The sequence below is a fragment of the Leopardus geoffroyi genome, chromosome X (genome assembly GCF_018350155.1).
Source record: "Leopardus geoffroyi isolate Oge1 chromosome X, O.geoffroyi_Oge1_pat1.0, whole genome shotgun sequence".
Lineage (NCBI taxonomy): Eukaryota > Metazoa > Chordata > Mammalia > Carnivora > Felidae > Leopardus > Leopardus geoffroyi.
Window position 1 is genome coordinate 97899054 of NC_059343.1, and position 17301 is coordinate 97916354.

The following is a 17301-nucleotide window of genomic DNA, read 5'->3' on the forward strand; positions in this document are numbered from 1 at the left end:
GAGATCACCCGATACAATGCCCTACTGGAAGCTGTAGGATTGCCTCTACATTTTCCTTTTACTCTGTGAGTATAGTCATGTTCAAATCTTCCTCATCCTCAAGGTCCAGCTTAAATACCTCCTCCTTCAAGGAGCCATCCAGAGACCCTAATCAGGATGCGATGTCACCAGCCTCTTTCCCTCAAGCATGGTCTTTATTACATACTACCTTGTATCATAAAGACATTGTTTTTTTTTCCTAAACTTTTTTTTAATGTTTGTTTATTTTTTTTTTTAAATTTTTTTTTCAACGTTTATTTATTTTTGGGACAGAGAGAGACAGAGCATGAACGGGGGAGGGGCAGTGAGAGAGGGAGACACAGAATCGGAAACAGGCTCCAGGCTCTGAGCCATCAGCCCAGAGCCTGACGCGGGGCTCGAACTCACGGACCGCAAGATCGTGACCTGGCTGAAGTCGGACGCTCAACCGACTGCGCCACCCAGGCGCCCCTATGTTTGTTTATTTTTTGAGAGAAAGCGAGTTGGGGAGGGGCAGAGAGAGGGAGACAGAGAGAATCCCAAGCAGGCTCGGCACCTGTTGGCACCGAGCCCGATGTGGGGCCTGAACCCATCAACTACAAGATCATGATCTGAGCCACAGTTGGACGCTTAGCTGACTGGGCCACCCAGGCGCCCCTCACAAATACATTCTTTGCTAGACTTTCATCTTTTTCTTGAAGGCGATGGACAGTGTCTTTGATTCGTCCCGCTTTCTCCCTCAGTGCCTAGCATTAACGCTCAATGTTGATGTAACTAAACAGAAGCCTGAAAGCGAAAAAGTGAAACCTATAGCCTCAGGAATGAGCGTGGAGCCTGAAAGATGACCAGATGGTGTTTGTGCAGGATCAGTGTGACAAATGCTCCTGATGGCTCACACGGTCCAGCAGAAACTGCCTCCTTGTCCGACAGCATCTCATACCACTCTTCTTCCTCTGTGTTCCGGCCCCGCTGACCTTTTTATTTTGCTCCCGCCTTCGAATGCACCAAGTCCGCTCCCTTCTCCAGGCCGCGAGCCTGTTGTTCCTCCAGCTCTGGAAGGTTCTGCGTCTTGATCTCTGGTGGCTGCTTCTCTTCCATCAAGACTCACCTCTATGTTCACTTCTTCAAAGAGGCCTTCCTTGACCATCCATTCTAAAATTTTTTTTTAATGTTTATTTATTTTTGAGAGAGAGCATGAGCGGCGGAGGGGCAGAGAGAGAGGGAGACACAGAATCGGAAGCAGGCTCCAGGCTCTGAGCTGTCAGCACAGAGCCGGACGTGGGGCTCGAACTCACAGACTGTGAGATCATGACCCGAGCCGAAATCAAGAGTCCGACATTCAACCGACTGGGCCACCCAGGCGCCACATCAACCCTGTGTGCTTTCTTTTCTTTTCTTTTTTTTTTTTAATTTTTAAAAAATGCTTATTCTTGAGAGAGAATAAGCAGGGGAGGGACAGCGAGAGGGAGACACAGAACTGAAAGCAGGTTCCCCGTTCTGAGCCATCAGCACAGAGCCCCATGCAGGGCTTGAACCTACAAACCGTGAGATCATGACCTGAGATGAAGTCAGACGCTTAACTGACTGAGCCATCCAGGCACCCCCAACCCTGTGTGCTTCCAATGGCTACAGTGGAGTCTGTAGTCGGAAGGATGCTTTTTGGCTGGAAGCAACAGAATATGCAACTAATAGTTGCATAAACCCAAACGGCTTACTTTTTTTTTCAACGTTTTTTTTTTTTTTGGGACAGAGAGAGAGACAGAGCATGAACGGGGGAGGGGCAGAGAGAGAGGGAGACACAGAATCGGAAATAGGCTCCAGGCTCTGAGCCATCAGCCCAGAGCCCGACGCGGGGCTCGAACTCACGGACCGCGAGATCGTGACCTGGCTGAAGTCAGACGCTTAACCGACTGTGCCACCCAGGTGCCCCAAACGGCTTACTTTTATCATGTAAAAAGGAAATCAGAGATGGGCAGTACTAGGGTTGGTTTAGCAGGTGCATGCTATTCAGATTCTGGATCGGCTTCTCTGTAAAAATCTTTCCTCATGGTTATAAAATGGCTGCCAAGAGCAGACGCATCATGAGAAAACACGCCTCTCAGAAAGAAAAGGAGACAGAGGTCTCCCTGCCCATCTCTTTTTATCAAGGGGGAGAAACTTTCTCAGGAGCTTTCTTCCCACACTTCTCTTTTATATGCCATTGGCCGAAACTGAATGGGAGTCAAGACCATTCTTCTAGTAAAGGAAAGTGAGATTATTACAACTTTTTTTTAAAGCAGTCACAATTCACTGGGCGCTGGGCCCACCTTCTCCAAGCCCTGTGGCTCTGCCCTATAGGGAAAGCAAATCCAGCCTCCTTAGCAAAGAAAAAGTGCTATGGCTGTTGTGCAGGTAATCAACCGTGTGGGCCACGCAGGCATTCATGGAATGTAGGGCATGAATCCGTGATTGATCTACCTACACTCAACAGTGAACAAATGTTATTTTATTTTTTAAACATTTTTTTTAACGTTTGTTTATTTATTTTGAGAGACAGTGCCAACGGGGGAGGGGCTCGAACTCATGACACCGGGAGATCGTGACCTGAGCTGAAACCAAGAGTCAGAGGCTTAACTGACTGAGCCACCCAGGAGCCCCAACAGTGAACAAATTTTATATACACACTGTGCAAAGCCCAGACTGGTGATACAGTCACCTTTACAGGACTTGCAGATATCAGGCCCTCTCCCACTCTCCCTGTGTGCTTTATTGGGGTGAATGTGATGGCTGCTAAAATAGATTTGCTGCGAAGAGACTTGGCCTTTTCTGGGTTCACAGAAACCACCATCCGTGTCCTTGTTTTCATAACAAAGTCCTTTACGTAGGGGTCACTGTGATCTCCGAAGTGCAGAAAATGCCCCATGGCAGTGATAGGAACCTTCTCAGAAAGGCTGCAAGGGTCTTCAGTAAGCGTTGGTCGGTTTCAAACTCTGGACAAATGAAGTAACCAGACGGAAAATTGCCATGATCAGCAGGGCCTCTCAATTTTCACTTGGGGAAGCTTTTACAGGGTCCTCAGTACTTCAAGATTCCCATCCTTATTTCTGTCTTAAGCATGTTCGTTTGCATCTAGTTACAAGACATTCTTTGATTCTCGGAAAATAATTTCTTGGAAGGTGAATAGGATAAGGAAAGGAGTGGGCAATGGAGAGGGGATAGCTGCGCACGCACGCACGTGTGAAAGCTTCTAGAAGACCGGTAGGTCCCCCAGACTCCGGGCAACGGCCTTCCCAATACCAACCCCACCCCACCGCCAGCACACAGTCACTGCCAAACCAGACAACCTGCCACAGGCTCAGCCCCCGCCACTCGGGTCCCGCCCGCCCCGGTGGGGGTGGGGGGTGGGGGAGTGGGTTCAGCCACTGCAAATTTCCACTCTCCGAAGCCTGCTCCCTCCCCGGGTCGGCCCCACGGGCGGGACCGCCCGGGTAAGAAAACGGTGTGTGTGGGGGGGGTGGGGGAACCCAGGCGAGCAGCTCCGGCCAGAAAACCGCTCTCCCTCCTCCGCCTCGGGCGCGACCCCTCCCCGGCGCGGCACACAATAGGCGTCCGCTCCACGTTGTTTCCCAGCCCCGCGCCGCCTCGGCCCTGGGGGCTTGCGGGGTGGGGGGACGCCAGAGTCTCCCCCGCTCTCCTGCAGGCACTGCAACCTCTGGGGCGGGAAAGGAGCAGTGGGGTAGCACACACCCCACACTTGGAGATATTTCGTTACACCCCCCCCCCCCCCCGCGCGCGCACACACACACACACACACACACACACACGGAACATGAAGCAGCCAGATCTCCTCTCCCGGATGCGGCTGCACCAGCAACCTCAGCTGCGGGCGGAGCCCGAGCGGCTGCCACTTCCCCCCTCTTCCCTCGTGACCCTCGCCCCCCCCCCTCCAGCTCTCCCTCCCCCGGCACACACCCTTCCTCGCCGGACACACCCTCCTCCTGGGGCCGGTCGCGAGCGAGCTCGGGCTCTCCAGGGGAGGGAGCGGCCCCGCCGTGGGGCAGGACGCGGAGCGCGCGGGCGAGCCGGGGAGGGAAGGAGGGAACGAAGGAGGAGCCGCGGCCGGGAGGGAGGAGCCGCGGGAGCCGCGCCGCCGCCGAGCTGCGATGTGGCCCGTCGGCCGGCGGGTAAACAGAAGAAGCAGCAGCGGCCGCGGCCGCCCCGGCCCGGGGCAGTGAGTACGCCCGCCGCGACCTGCCCGCCGCTGCCATGGCCGAAGTGCGCAAATTCACCAAGCGGCTCAGCAAGCCCGGCACGGCGGCTGAGCTCCGGCAGAGCGTGTCGGAGGCCGTGCGGGGCTCCGTAGTGCTGGTGAGTGGCCGGGGCATCGGGCGCCCCGGGGGACGCGCTCCGGGGCGAGAGACGGGGTGGCTTTTCGCGCGCGGGGACTGCAGCGGCGCTCGCGGCGGCTGCCCGCTGCGCCCCGCGCGCCTCGCTCTCCGGCTCCGCTTCAGTAAGTTTGCGCACCAGCCGCCGCCGGCCGGGGTCTGAGTCCCCGGCGCCCGCTGACAGCGCGGCGGCCGCCCGGCGCCGCGGAGGCGTGCGCCCGGCCGGGCGCCGACGGGCGATCCGGGGCTCGGACGGCTGCGCGGCAGGCGGGCGCGCTCGGAACCGGGGCCCGAGCGGGGGAGGGGGTGTGAGCTAGGGTGCGGACCTCGCGCCGCCCTGCAGCCGGCACAAAGAGCCGGGGACCGGGGGGAGACGGGATCCCGATTCCCTCCTGCGGGCACCTGAGGCAGCCGCGGCGGAAGGATGCGATGAGCGTTTTGCACACACACACGCGCGCACACACACGCACACATCGTGTACACAAAAAAGAACCCCACCCAAAAAGCCCCGGGCTCCCAAGCTCGGGCGGGCGGTGAGAACAGAGGAAGCAGAGCGACTTCCTCCCGCCACGGGGGAGAGGGTGGTGATGGGTGTCGAAGGGGTGCTGCTGCTGCCGCGGAGGGGGAGAATTGCAAACAACGGGGTTCCGGGGCGAGTGCGCGCGGGGTCGGTCGCCACTGGGCGAGGGTGACCCAGGAGCGCTCCGGAGGCAAGGAGATGGATGGGGCCGTGGGTTTGAGGGAAGATGGTGTGTGCCGGTCCAGGGATGGCGGACCTGGGGGTCAGAGCCCCACCGCTCACGGCTGGGGGTGCCTCTGAGCCGGCAGGGCTGGGGGATGGGGATTTGAAAGCGTGTCGACCCCTTGGGAGCCCTCCATTGCACCCTCAGCCTCATCTGGATTGCCTAGCTCGGATTGTCTGGCTCCGGAGGAAAGCGGACGGGTGCTAACGGGCACTTGTCCCTTCTGTTTTGAAGACACTCGTTGCCAATTTCCTGGGCTAGAGAGCAAACCCTTAAATAAGCCATCATACCGGTTAATTAGTGTTTGTTTGGTTACTTCGGGTTTTTGTTGTAAATTATTATTATTATTATTTTTTTTTTTTGGTCTCCTTTCCCTCTACCTTAAGCGTCTCATCTGCTGTGTTTAAATTTCAGCATTTCAGTGTGGGCTTTTTTTGTTAAAACAACTTATCATTGGAAGGGAACTTCACAGCTTTTCCTTGTAATTTTTCTGTTGATCTTGTAGAATCTGCGATAAAGCCAACATTAAAGGGAGGCCAGGGGCTTGATCCCAACAGTGGAGAAAGTTGACATTAGTGGGAGTTCTGGAGGAGGATCAAAGGTAAAATATGTACCTTTGAGATAAAGATCTGATCCCTAATAGCTACAACTGTGCAAAGCCAAGTGACTTTAAAGAAATCTCTCTATCGTGGCTGGACCCTTGAAAGTTTAATCCTGCTGTTTAGCAGATCTAAAACCAGACCTTTAATGTTGTTTTAATGGACTTGGCTTGTTGTGTGTCTCACTGATTTTAGAATGAGGTCCCGTTGGGGTCACATTGGAACCTCGATTGTCATCACAGCCAGTTTAGAGAGGAAGGCAAGCTGTGTGCAGGGCATTTATACCAGGGCTCTCATCTTGGGTGATTGTTAAACAAGTGATTCAATCTGCCTAGCACAGGAAACGCTTTCCTAAAATGGGGAAGAAAGAAAACCATGCTTGAGCAAGGTAGCTGGCCCCCTGCTGCAGGGTGTGAAGGGATCCTGTGATGTGGACAGATGGTCTCAAGAGAGTAAATGGGTCTCCACACACCTCTACTAGGATTTGACCAGCATTTGACCTGCCACCCTCAGCAGCAAAACGTTAAAGTTAGCATTCTTGCCCCGGCTTTTAGGTTTTAAAAAGAATTTTGTGGGGCTCAGGGCATGATCTCGCGGTTCGTGAGTTCGAGCCCCGCATCAGGCTCTCCGCTGTCAGCCCAGAGCCAGCTTCGGATCCTGTCTCCCTCTCTCTCTCTCTCTGCCCCTCCCCAGCTTGCATGCACTCTTTCTCTCTCAAAAAATAAATAAGCCTTAAAAAAAAAAAAAAAAGAATTTTGTGTGGCACAGGTGCAGCTGTCCCTTCCTAACCATTGGCTCTGTGACAAAGCTGGAAAGACTGTTAGTGGGAGCAGATCCTTCTGGGAGCTGCTGCCAGCCTGGTTTACTTGGGACTGAGTCCACAGATGTTTACCAGGCAAGGCACAGGAACGATATTTATTTCCTACTCTGGTTTGTGATCCATGCTGAGATTTGGGGAGTCAGGACGCGGCGGTGGGGGGACAGATTCTAGGAATCTAAATCAGTGACTATCTTTTGAGCCTCTACGTTCAAGTCATAGTGTGAGGTGCCCCCATAATTATAAGTGAATGTCACTGCCAGTTTCTTCATTCGTTTTTTTAATCAGTTCCAGCCCGGGGTTGGGTCTTCGTATGCGTCTGTCGCCCAGAGTATGTACACGGATCAGTTTTGGATTATCCGTAGCACCTTGGTGAATGCTGTTTCTAAGCAGTCCAGTCAATGAGGACCTAAGGAAACAGCCTTAAAGGGAGTGGACTTTCCTAACCGGCTCTTTCCTGGCCCCTGCTTTTCTGACACAAAGAGCCATTGACCAATGTTAGTAAGGCCACGGGTGGCTGGAGCACAAGTGGACTGCGTTGCAGCTGCCGCCATAACTTCTGATTCTTTTCTGCTTTAAGCCCCAACGTGTTTATTAGGGACAGCTGAAGTAGGATTTACACTTGCTGCTATAAACCCCCGACATTCGCGTTAGGGCTTCAGTGTGGCGTCACACACAGAAATCCCTCACGGGTAGTGCTGGTTCTGTTCTAGATCATTGCGGGAGAGGGACTAGCGCAATAAAGCGAGGTGAGTGAAATTGTTGGTTTCCCAGTGCGTATGAAGGTTATGTCGACACCATACTGTAGTCTGTTAAGCGCGCAATAGCACTGTGTCTAAAAAACAATGTACGTACCTTAATTAAAAAAATACTTCCGTGGTAAAAAAAAAAAAAAAAAAAATTGCTGGCCTTCATCTGAGCTTACAGGGAGTTGTAATCCCTGATCACAGATCACCATAGCAAATAGACGATAATGGAGACGTTTGAAATATTGCAGGAAGTGACCGAAAGGCGACACGGATAAGAAGTGAGCACGTGCTTTTGGAAAAATGGTGCCCGTAGACTTGCTTGATGCAGGTTTGCAATAGATCTTCCATGTGTCAAAAATGCAGCATCAGCGAAGCACGATAAAGCGAAGTGCAAGGAAAGGAATCACGTCTCTGCTCCTAGGATTTCACTACGGAGCCATTCCCATAGCACATCGCACTTTCCTCTGGCGATCTCTCTCCAGAACTTGGAAAACCCTCCAAACTGAACAAATATACAGCATACATACAGTATTTCCTGTTCAGGTGTTTTTTGCTTTTTTTTTTTTTTTTTTTAAACACAGTTTCGCCCTTGTTGGCTTGTGCTAACATCATTCAGTTTTTGCTCACTGTTTGAAAAATTCGGAAGGCCTGGGCTATACAGAGCGTGTAGTCGTGGATTCAAACTTTCATTCCGTTATTAGTGCTTCCGTGACTCTATTAACGGTGAAGCAGACAGAGAAAGAGACTGTTTTAGTTGCTGCATTTTCCTGTAAGTTTGACGTTTATATGAAGGTCAGTTTTAACCTGGGGAAAGGGATAATAACAGAATTAACCACTGGCAGAGATTTCCCAGGAGGGACTTGGGGAGGAGTATTATAACCTGAGAGTGTCTGTGATTAAGGGAGAAGTGTTTACGTACACGTTTAAAATGCAGAGTTTTAACGCTGTTTCTGTTACATTTGGGGCTATAGCTATTTGTGCTAGCGGGAGTGGGGGCGGGGGTGGGGTGGGGTGGTGGAAACAGGCATTTGTTAAACCTGTTGTATTCTGGCTGCCCTTAAGAGGAGTCCCTGTGTCAGCCTGGGAAAGGCACCTGGTAGGTGTTTAAATACTGTTGGCCTACTGCTGGGGAACTGACCCTCAATTCCTTGTGCGGAGAAGGATCTGGAAAGAGTTGCTAGATATTACGGGGTGTAGCCGCTTGAGGCAGGATATTTCCCTGGCCGGCACCAGCTAGATTTCATATATAATAACTCTAGTAGAGGAAAACTCTCCAAAAGCTGAGAATTACTGAAGAGCGTCCGCAGCTGTTGACTCCCCCTACCCACCGCACGCAGCCACCTTGGCTTGGAATGTGTGTTAGGTTCGCATTTAGGGAAGGCCTGGAAACGAATCGGCCTTCCTGCTCTCTCTTCCCAGGAGAATCTGTGGAACGTACTTAATATAGGACCAAACAACTTAACACAGTGGAATAAAGCCGGTTGCGTTAGTTTTTGTTTTTGTTTGTTTTTTAAGTTTTATTTATTTTGAGACCAAGAGTGCAAGCGGGGGGGGGGGGGGGGGGGGGGGGGGTTGGGGAGGGAGGGAGAGAGAGAGAGAGAGAGGGAGGGAGGGAGGGAGAGATAGATTCCCAAGTAGGCTCCTTACTGTCAGTGCTGGGCTGAGACAAACATGTGAAACAGATCCCTGGATTGATTCCTTTCCTATTCTGATCATTGTTAAGCCTTCTTTTTTAAAAACTGTTTATTGCTTTGTGACACAGTAAATTCATATTTGTTGTAGAAAAGTTAGAAAAGCAGACGAGAATAATCCTCTCATTACTCAGAGGAACTGTTAAAATTCTAGCATATGCATGTCAAAAGCCTTCCGTATATACGAAAGCATGTATATACGAAAACATGAAAAAATATCATACAAACTTTAAAATAATTTTTTTTTGCTTATTACTATTTGTGGACATTTATTTCTTCGCTTCAGTCGATATATATCTACATAGTCATGTTTAAAGATTGCCAAAAATTCCCCTATGAGTGTATCGTAGGTAATCATCCTTCATTGTGTTATGTTTTGATCATTTCTCATTTTGTGGTGTTACAAACGGGAGTTGTACCCTACAGTGGCTACTGGCCACCTGTGACTATTTACATTTACATTTAGGGGCGCCTGGGTGGCTCAGTTGGTTGGGCGTCCGACTTCGGTTCAGGTCATGATCTCGCGGTTTGTGAGTTCAAGCCCCGCGTCGGGCTCTGTGCTGACAGCTCGGAGCCTGGAGCCTGTTTCGGATTCTGTGTCTCCCTCTCTCTCTCTGACCCTCCCCCGTTCATGCTCTGTCTCCCTCTGTCTCAAAAATAAATAAACGTTAAAAAAATAAATAAATAAATTAACTTCCAAAATTAGCTCTTAAATTGCACTTGCCACAGTTCAAATGCATAGTAGTCGCATGTGGCTGGTGGCCACCACATAAGACTGCTCAGACGTGGAACCTTTCCATCACTGCAGAAAGTTCTTTTGGACAGCATTGGTGTAAACATTCACTGGGGAACATCTTTGGGCAGGCATTTTCAAACTTGCTAGATTGTCCCTTTAGGAGAAATTTCCAGAGTTGGAATTGCTTGCTCAAACATTAGACACATTTTTGGTATTAAAAAACCCTCCGGGAGGGGTGCCCAAGTGGCTCAGTCGGTTAAGCGGCAGACTCTTGATTTCAGCTCAGGTCATGATCTCACGGATGTGGGATCGAGCCCCGCTTCGGGCTCCGTGCTGGGTATGGCACCTGCTTAAGATTCTCCCTCTCCCCGAACCCCCACCCAACCCCCGCGCACTTTCTCTCTGTCACTCAAAAGAAATAAGTTTCTTAAAAATAGTAAATAGAAAGCCCTCTGAAAACAAACTGGTGGTTGCCAGAGGGGAGGTGAGTAGGGGGGAAGGATGAAACAGGTGAAAGGGGTCAAGAGTACATGTATTGTGAAGGGCACTGAGTAATGTATAGAATTGTTAAGTCACTATATTGTACGTATGAAACGAATATTACACTCTGTTAATTATACTGGAAGGTAAAAATTAATTAAAAGAAAAAGGAAAGTCCTCTGGAACATACTTTTTTTAAAATTTTTAAAATGTTTATTGAGGCTCCTGGGTGGCTCAGTCAGTTGAGCATCCGACTTCGGCTCAGGTCATGATCTCACGGTTCGTGGGTTCGAGCCCCGCGTCGGGCTCTGTGCTGACAGCTCTATGCTGACAGCTTGGGGCCTGGAGCCCGCTTCAGAGAGTCTGTGTCTCCCTCTCTCTCTGCTCCTCCCCTGCTCACACTCTGTCTCTCTCTCAACAGTAAGTAAAGATTAAAAATAAAATAAAATAAAATGTTTATTATCTATTTTGGAGAGCGAGGAGGGGGGAGGGTTAGAGAGAGAGAGGACACAGACTCTGAAGCAGGCTCCAGGCTCTGAGCTGGCAGCACAGAGCCCGATGCAGGGCTCGGACTCACGAACCGTGAGATCATGGCCTGAGATGAAGTCGGACGCTCAACCGTCTGAGCCACCCAGGTGCCCCTGGACCGTGCTGTTAAATTGCTCTGCAGAACGTTGTCGCCATTTACTCTTATGTCAGAAAATGCCGGTGTTCATTTCCCCTCTCCCCCGTGCCAACACTGGTTATTAATATTTTTTAATCTTTGCAGTCCGATAGGAGGTAAATGGTACATCACTGTCCTAATTTGTATTTCTTTAGTTACTCTTGAACAGCTTTTCAAACGTTGATTAGCCATTCGTATTTCTTCTTTTGAGGATTTGAGTGAACCTTCTTACAGACTTATTTCCTTGTTTGTAAGTCTTGCAATAACGGTCTCAACCCCAAGATTCTGTTTCGATAAGTCTGGGGTGGGGCCAGACATCTGTACTTTTACCAACTACCCAAGGTGATTCTGATGTGCACAGAAACGCTGCTCTAGACTCCTGGCCCCTGCGAGTACCCCTGACAAATGAGGACTTAGCTACTCCTTAAACTAACTCCCTCCCTGTTAGAGAGGGGTACATTAGAAAAGGCTCTTTGAGCTGAAATTTACTCTAAGTTCCACCGCGGCCAGGCCTTCCCCTGCTGTTTGGAGCTGTACAGGCTATGTTTGCTTCCTCTTTCACATGACAACCCTTCAAATATTTGGGGACATCCACCATGTCATTTTTATTTTTTTATTTTTTTTTTTTTAAATTTTTTTTTTTTTTTCAATGTTTATTTATTTTTGGGACAGAGAGAGAGACAGAGCATGAACGGGGGAGGGGCAGAGAGAGAGGGAGACACAGAATCCGAAACAGGCTCCAGGCTCTGAGCCATCAGCCCAGAGCCTGACGCGGGGCTCGAACTCACAGACCGCGAGATCGTGACCTGGCTGAAGTCGGACGCTTAACCGACTGCGCCACCCAGGCGCCCCCACCATGTCATTTTTAAATTCACTCTTCACCAAAGCCAAAGAGACTTCATTTCTTTTCCTCTGTTGCTCACGTGACTTGGTCTCGAGATTCTTCGCCAGCCTGGTCATCCTGTGGGCTCTTGTCCAACATGTCATTGTCCTCCTTAAAATGTGGGAGGCAAGAGCCCAGTCTCAAGAGTCAGACCTGGGCTTGAATCTGGCTTCTGTCACCTGCTTGTGACCAGATCAAGATCAGAGGCAAGTAACCAGATCTTGTTTTCCTTATCTGTGAAATGGGGATAGATAGTTGTACCCACCTTGTGTCGTTCTCATGAACATCAAAGAAGGTAGCATGTGGAAAGCGTCTCATGTCTAAGTGGTTCGTAAAGGTTTAGAAAAGGGGGCGCCACGTTGAAAAAAAATTAAAAAAAAAAAAAAAAGGGGGGGCGCCTGGGTGGCGCAGTCGGTTAAGCGTCCGACTTCAGCCAGGTCACGATCTCGCGGTCTGTGAGTTCGAGCCCCGCGTCGGGCTCTGGGCTGATGGCTCGGAGCCTGGAGCCTGTTTCCGATTCTGTGTCTCCCTCTCTCTCTGCCCCTCCCCCCCCCCCACTCATCCTCTGTCTTCTCAAAAATTAAAAAAAAAAAACAAATTAAAAAGATCTGTTGGAAACAAAGGTATTCTAGAAGAGTCTGTCACAGATGGGGGAGGGGGAAGTGTTTCTTACCCTTTCTGGATCCTAGCCAGGAAGTCAGGGGCTGTGTATTCATCTCTGTTCCCAGTGCCTCACATGTTGCCTGGGATGTGGGAAATATATTGGCAGCGGTATGTGGGATGGACAAGGTGTCAGGTGACTGGAGGCCAGGTAACTAGTTAAAATATAGTTACATAGTTCCGGAAAAAGATAAGAAAGGCTTACCTGAGGCAGTGAGAATGGAGATAAGGGAGAGGCTGTAAGAAATGTTTCAGTGATAGAATCAACAGGATTTGGGGATTTTTCTTGAAGGGGGAGGATAAGAGGAGAGGAGGTGGAGACCAGATGGTGCTGAGGTTGTTCAGCGTGGCCGAAGTGGGGAAAAAGCGTGTTTGGTGGTAGGGGAAGGGCAAAGAAAATGAGCAACGTCGTCCTGAGAGGGCTGTCAGGACAAAACCAGATTTCAGTTGAGTCAGGTTTAACGTGGAGAGAACGCTACATGGCTGAGCATGTAGCGTTGTGTTTTGGCAAAAGGCTAGGCCTTTTTTTTTTTTTTTTTTTTTTTTATTTATGTTTAAGCTCTATGCCCAACACGGGGCTCGAACTTACAACCCCGAGATCAAGAGTTGCATGCTCTCCCGACCGAGCCAGCCGGGTGCCCGAAGACTAGGGTTCTTGAGGGCAGGGAAGTGTTCCAAATGGGATCAGGAAGGGGAGGAAGAGCCCGGGTTGAGATGAGATTGTAGGCAAGATTAGCTGATTAAAGAGGTTTGCACCTTTGGGGGTGATTAGGGAAGTGGGGGGGCAGGGCGTGGAGGAATGGTCTGGAGGCCAGCCCCAGACTTCCAGTTAGAACAGAGATGGGAAATTAGGTCACCCCCTGGGCGGCTCCCCCTCTCGGGGGGGGGGGGGGGGGGGGTTTGAGTCGTGGGGATGAGGGGCTGCCTGGGATGTTTCCTGCCCTAAAGGGACTCACAGACCCGGAAGGGAGATTAGATGTATGCAAATAACCTAAATTGAGAAGGCAGAAGTTGGCAGCAGGCTAGAGATTCTGCCTTTGGTGTTCAGTTCTAGTGACTTCGCTGCCTTCCCCGCCCCACGTCCTTTTTTTTGTGATCCTTCATGTTTTTCTAGAGTTTGGCCCTTTCCGGGTTCAACAATGTTAAATAGGCCTTTGCTAATGAACACTGTTCATCTCTGTGGCCCTTGCCATGTTGATTTGACTACAGAAGCCTTTTATTTTCTTACGGGATCGGGGAAAGTCAATGGTAACGTTTAACTTTCAGAAATTCCTGTGTAGCGCACAAGTGTAATAACTCACCTTGGCACTCTTTTACTTGACCTCCAAGGGCTGGAAGGAATGCTTGCTACCTTCCCAGACCCTTAGTACTCCACGTCAGGAAACCCCCTTGCTTGTTTGTGGGAATTCAGTTCAAAGGAGTCATTTACCTACCTGGGTGTTACTTTCTTCCGAGATACAGAATCATTATTAGTAGGGCATGTTGAAAAGTTGTTAGTTTTTTTGTTTGTTTTTTTTAACACAGAAAGGAAGGCCAGAAACCACGGGAGGGAGAAGGAGCTAGAGCGGTTTCCCCTTTTCTGTAAATCCAACGGTAATTTTATGATGCACATCTCTTTGGGATGTAGATCTCTTGGTTTCCTTCAGCCTTTGCTGGGCGGGCAGAGGGGTTCGTGGGGGACATCGGCCTGCTGCTTTTATCAGCCTTTTTTTTTTTTTTTAATTTTTTTTTTTTTCAACGTTTATTTATTTTTGGGACAGAGAGAGACAGAGCATGAACGGGGGAGGGGCAGAGAGAGAGGGAGACACAGAATCGGAAACAGGCCCCAGGCTCTGAGCCATCAGCCCAGAGCCCGACGCGGGGCTCGAACTCACGGACTGCGAGATCGTGACCTGGCTGAAGTCGGACGCTCAACCGACTGCGCCACCCAGGCGCCCCTTATCAGCCTTTTTGATTCGTGCAAGGCTCCACCCTGGAAGCTGTCAGAGCAGTCGCTGGAGCAAGGGGCCAGTCTCATTGAGCTCCATTGCCTGGAACCCAGGGCTTGTCAGAGCACAATGATTACGAGTGGGATGTGGGAGGACACTGCCCAGGTTCAGAGTTCAGCTCAGCTGCTTACCAGCTGGGTGATCTTGGGTCAGTTACTTAGCTTTCTCGCCGCTTGATGACCCCTCTGGTGGGCTTGTTGAAAGGCTTAAAGGAGTCGTCACTTACGAAGCGTTTAGAGCAGGGCTTGGCCCGTGGCTCTGCCCAGTGCTTTTGGCTCTCATTAATATTCCCAGGCTTTAGGGGGGGCAACAAGGCTTTTGTGTATCACAGGTCACCGGACAAAAGTAAACCGGCAGATGGGAAGCGTGGACCCTGGCTTTTGTTTTTTTTTTAAGTTCCTTGCTCCAAATGATGCCCCCAAAGGTAAGCTGCATGGCTCAGCCGAGACTCCTCCCCCTCCTGGAACGGTAAACTGGTAGACCTCTCTCCATTAGATTCTTGGCAATATCTGTTCCCAGTTGGATTTGGTCGTATTGAAGAGCCCAGTGGATGTGAGCGGGGGCTCTGGGTGTTTGGCAATTCTTGCCTTCAGACTAGACTAGTCTGATGAGTGAGTAGGAGGGCTAGTCGTCTAGTAGGGAGGAGCACCCCGGCCTGTGCCTGGGGAGATGGTGCTCCCCTCTGGGGAACTCTGGAACTTGTGTGTGAGGGCTTTGGGAGAAGCACAGACCTTTATGACAGTGCGTTCAGAGTGGTTTACGCAGACGGATGGGGAGAGGAGAGTTGAGCTCTGTATGGAAAAAGAGAACTTCAGTGCTCTTTCCTTTCCCTCTCAATACTTTATTGACACCCCTTTCACTCATTAATCTTCACTTTTTAAATTTGTTAACTTTTAATTAATTTAGTTTTTAATGTCCATTTTTTTTTAAATTTTTTTTTCAACGTTTATTTATTTTTGGGACAGAGAGAGACAGAGCATGAACGGGGGAGGTGCAGAGACAGAGGGAGACACAGAATCGGAAACAGGCTCCAGGCTCTGAGCCATCAGCCCAGAGCCTGACGCGGGGCTCGAACTCACGGACCGCGAGATCGTGACCTGGCTGAAGTCGGACGCTTAACCGACTGCGCCACCCAGGTGCCCCTTAATGTCCGTTTTTTTAAAAACATAAGTGAATATTGAAATTTGATTTTTTTAAAATATGTATTCTGAGAGGTAGAGACAGCGTGAGCAGCGAAGGGACAGAGAGAGAGGGAGACACAGAGTCTGAAGCAGGCTCCAGGCTCTGAGCTGTCAGCAAAGCCCGATGTGGGGCTTGAACCCGCAAACCGCGAGATCATGACCTGAGCCGGTCAGATGCTCAACCGACTGAGCCACCCGGGTGCCCCAAAATTGGAATTTAAGAGCCTTTTTAAAGATCTATTTTGGATACGTGTATTTTAGTGGAAACATGTTAAAGCCTCAATGTCTCTTAAGAAATTAATGTACTTCAGGGGCGCCTGGCTGACTCAGTCGGAAGAGCATGCAACTCCCAATCTCGGGGTCATGAATTCAAGCCCTGTGTTGGGTGTCGAGATTCCTTGAATAAATAAAAACTTGAAAAGAAATGAATGTACTTTGTATTCAGCTACTTTGGTTTCGTGGTAGCAGGGTAAGTTCTATTAGGAATGGTGCGCGCAGGTTCCAGCACAGTCGATGGGATGGAAAAGACGGCAGCTGTTCCAGTGACATGTGGTTTATCTATTGTCTGTGCGCGACCTCGAACAATCAGGCCTAAATTTGCTCTTAATGATTTCCTGCAATTGTGCTTCACCTTTTTTTTCATTGCCCGTTCGTGGGAAGTTGTATTTTTGCGTTTCTTGACAGCTTCTGTCGGATCGTATATGATTCAAGCTGCTGAGAAATGTTGGAATATTCTAAGAAGTGCCTCTGAGACAGAACATCTTTATTTGAAGTCTTTCAGTGAAGTGTGTCGGGAGGCCGGGGAAAACGCATTTGTATGATAATGCTTTCTAGCCGATGGATGCCGAGACCTCGTATTTTAACAGCCCCAGGCTTACCAAGAGTTCAAAATGTTCTCATGCCGATGACTTCGCATGTTCTTACAGGTCACTATTAAACATACACCACAGTTTGGCCACCCCTGTTGTGTAAGTGGGGGAAAGGGAGACAGGCTGTAGGCCGTCCGTATTTAAATATGTATTTTTTGATGTTTTATTTATTTTGGAGAGAGAGGGGGGACAGCGGGGGAGGGGCAGAAAGGGAGGGGCCAGAGAGTCTGAAGTGGGCTCTTCCCAGACAGGAGCGAGCCCCACGCGGGGCTCGAACGCATGAACCACGAGATCGTGACCAGAGCCAAAGTCGGAGGCTTAACCGACTGAGTCCCCCCACCAGGCGCCCCAGGCAGTCCCTATGGAGTAAATGACAGAACAGGTAATGAACTCCAGGTGTCTTGACTCCTTTGGTGTAATCAGGTAAGGAAGCACTAGCTTCTGGGCTGGATTCTCCCATAAATCAGGCTGTGGAAGCTCTTTTTGTGTGGTTTAGGTGCTGATCTCCTTCTCCTGGGAAGCAGTGTTTGTTTCTGAGCGAGCTTAGGTCTCTGTAGTGGGAAAGGAGGAGGTGAGGACAAAAACAGAAAAAGAGGGGTGGGGTTGTGATTGAAAAATGTGGGCAAGCTCCGTATAGATTTTTCCTTGCCAAAGTAAGCCTAAGGATTTTGAGAACCGTTTGCAATTGGCCGTTCTTCCGTTCTTTGCTATTTGAATAACTATATGGAAAAAAAAAAATCTCCAGAACACTGGCTCTGCAGAGGTACCTGGGATCATATTCATGAAACTGTTTTATGATTTTTTTTTTTTTTGCACGGGTTAGCGCTGCCCAAAAATAACATATGTATGTCTCTCCATG

The 17301-nt window shown here is 49.9% G+C and overlaps 1 protein-coding gene across 5 annotated transcripts in view; it reads left to right on the forward strand.

Annotated features, from left to right (window-relative positions):
- Window positions 1-4096: 4096 nt before the first annotated feature.
- Window positions 4097-17301, forward strand: part of DOCK11 (dedicator of cytokinesis 11) — a 202512-nt gene continuing 189307 nt past the window's right edge. For 2 of the 5 annotated variants that reach the window (XM_045470973.1, XM_045470974.1), the window contains exon 1: window positions 4099-4365. In XM_045470973.1, the coding sequence (XP_045326929.1) occupies window positions 4264-4365 (102 nt within the window). In that variant the 5' untranslated portion in view covers window positions 4099-4263. Of the gene's footprint in view, window positions 4366-14526; window positions 14817-17301 lie in introns of those variants that run through there. The other 3 variants (XM_045470976.1, XM_045470977.1, XM_045470975.1) reach the window with 3 other exon arrangements.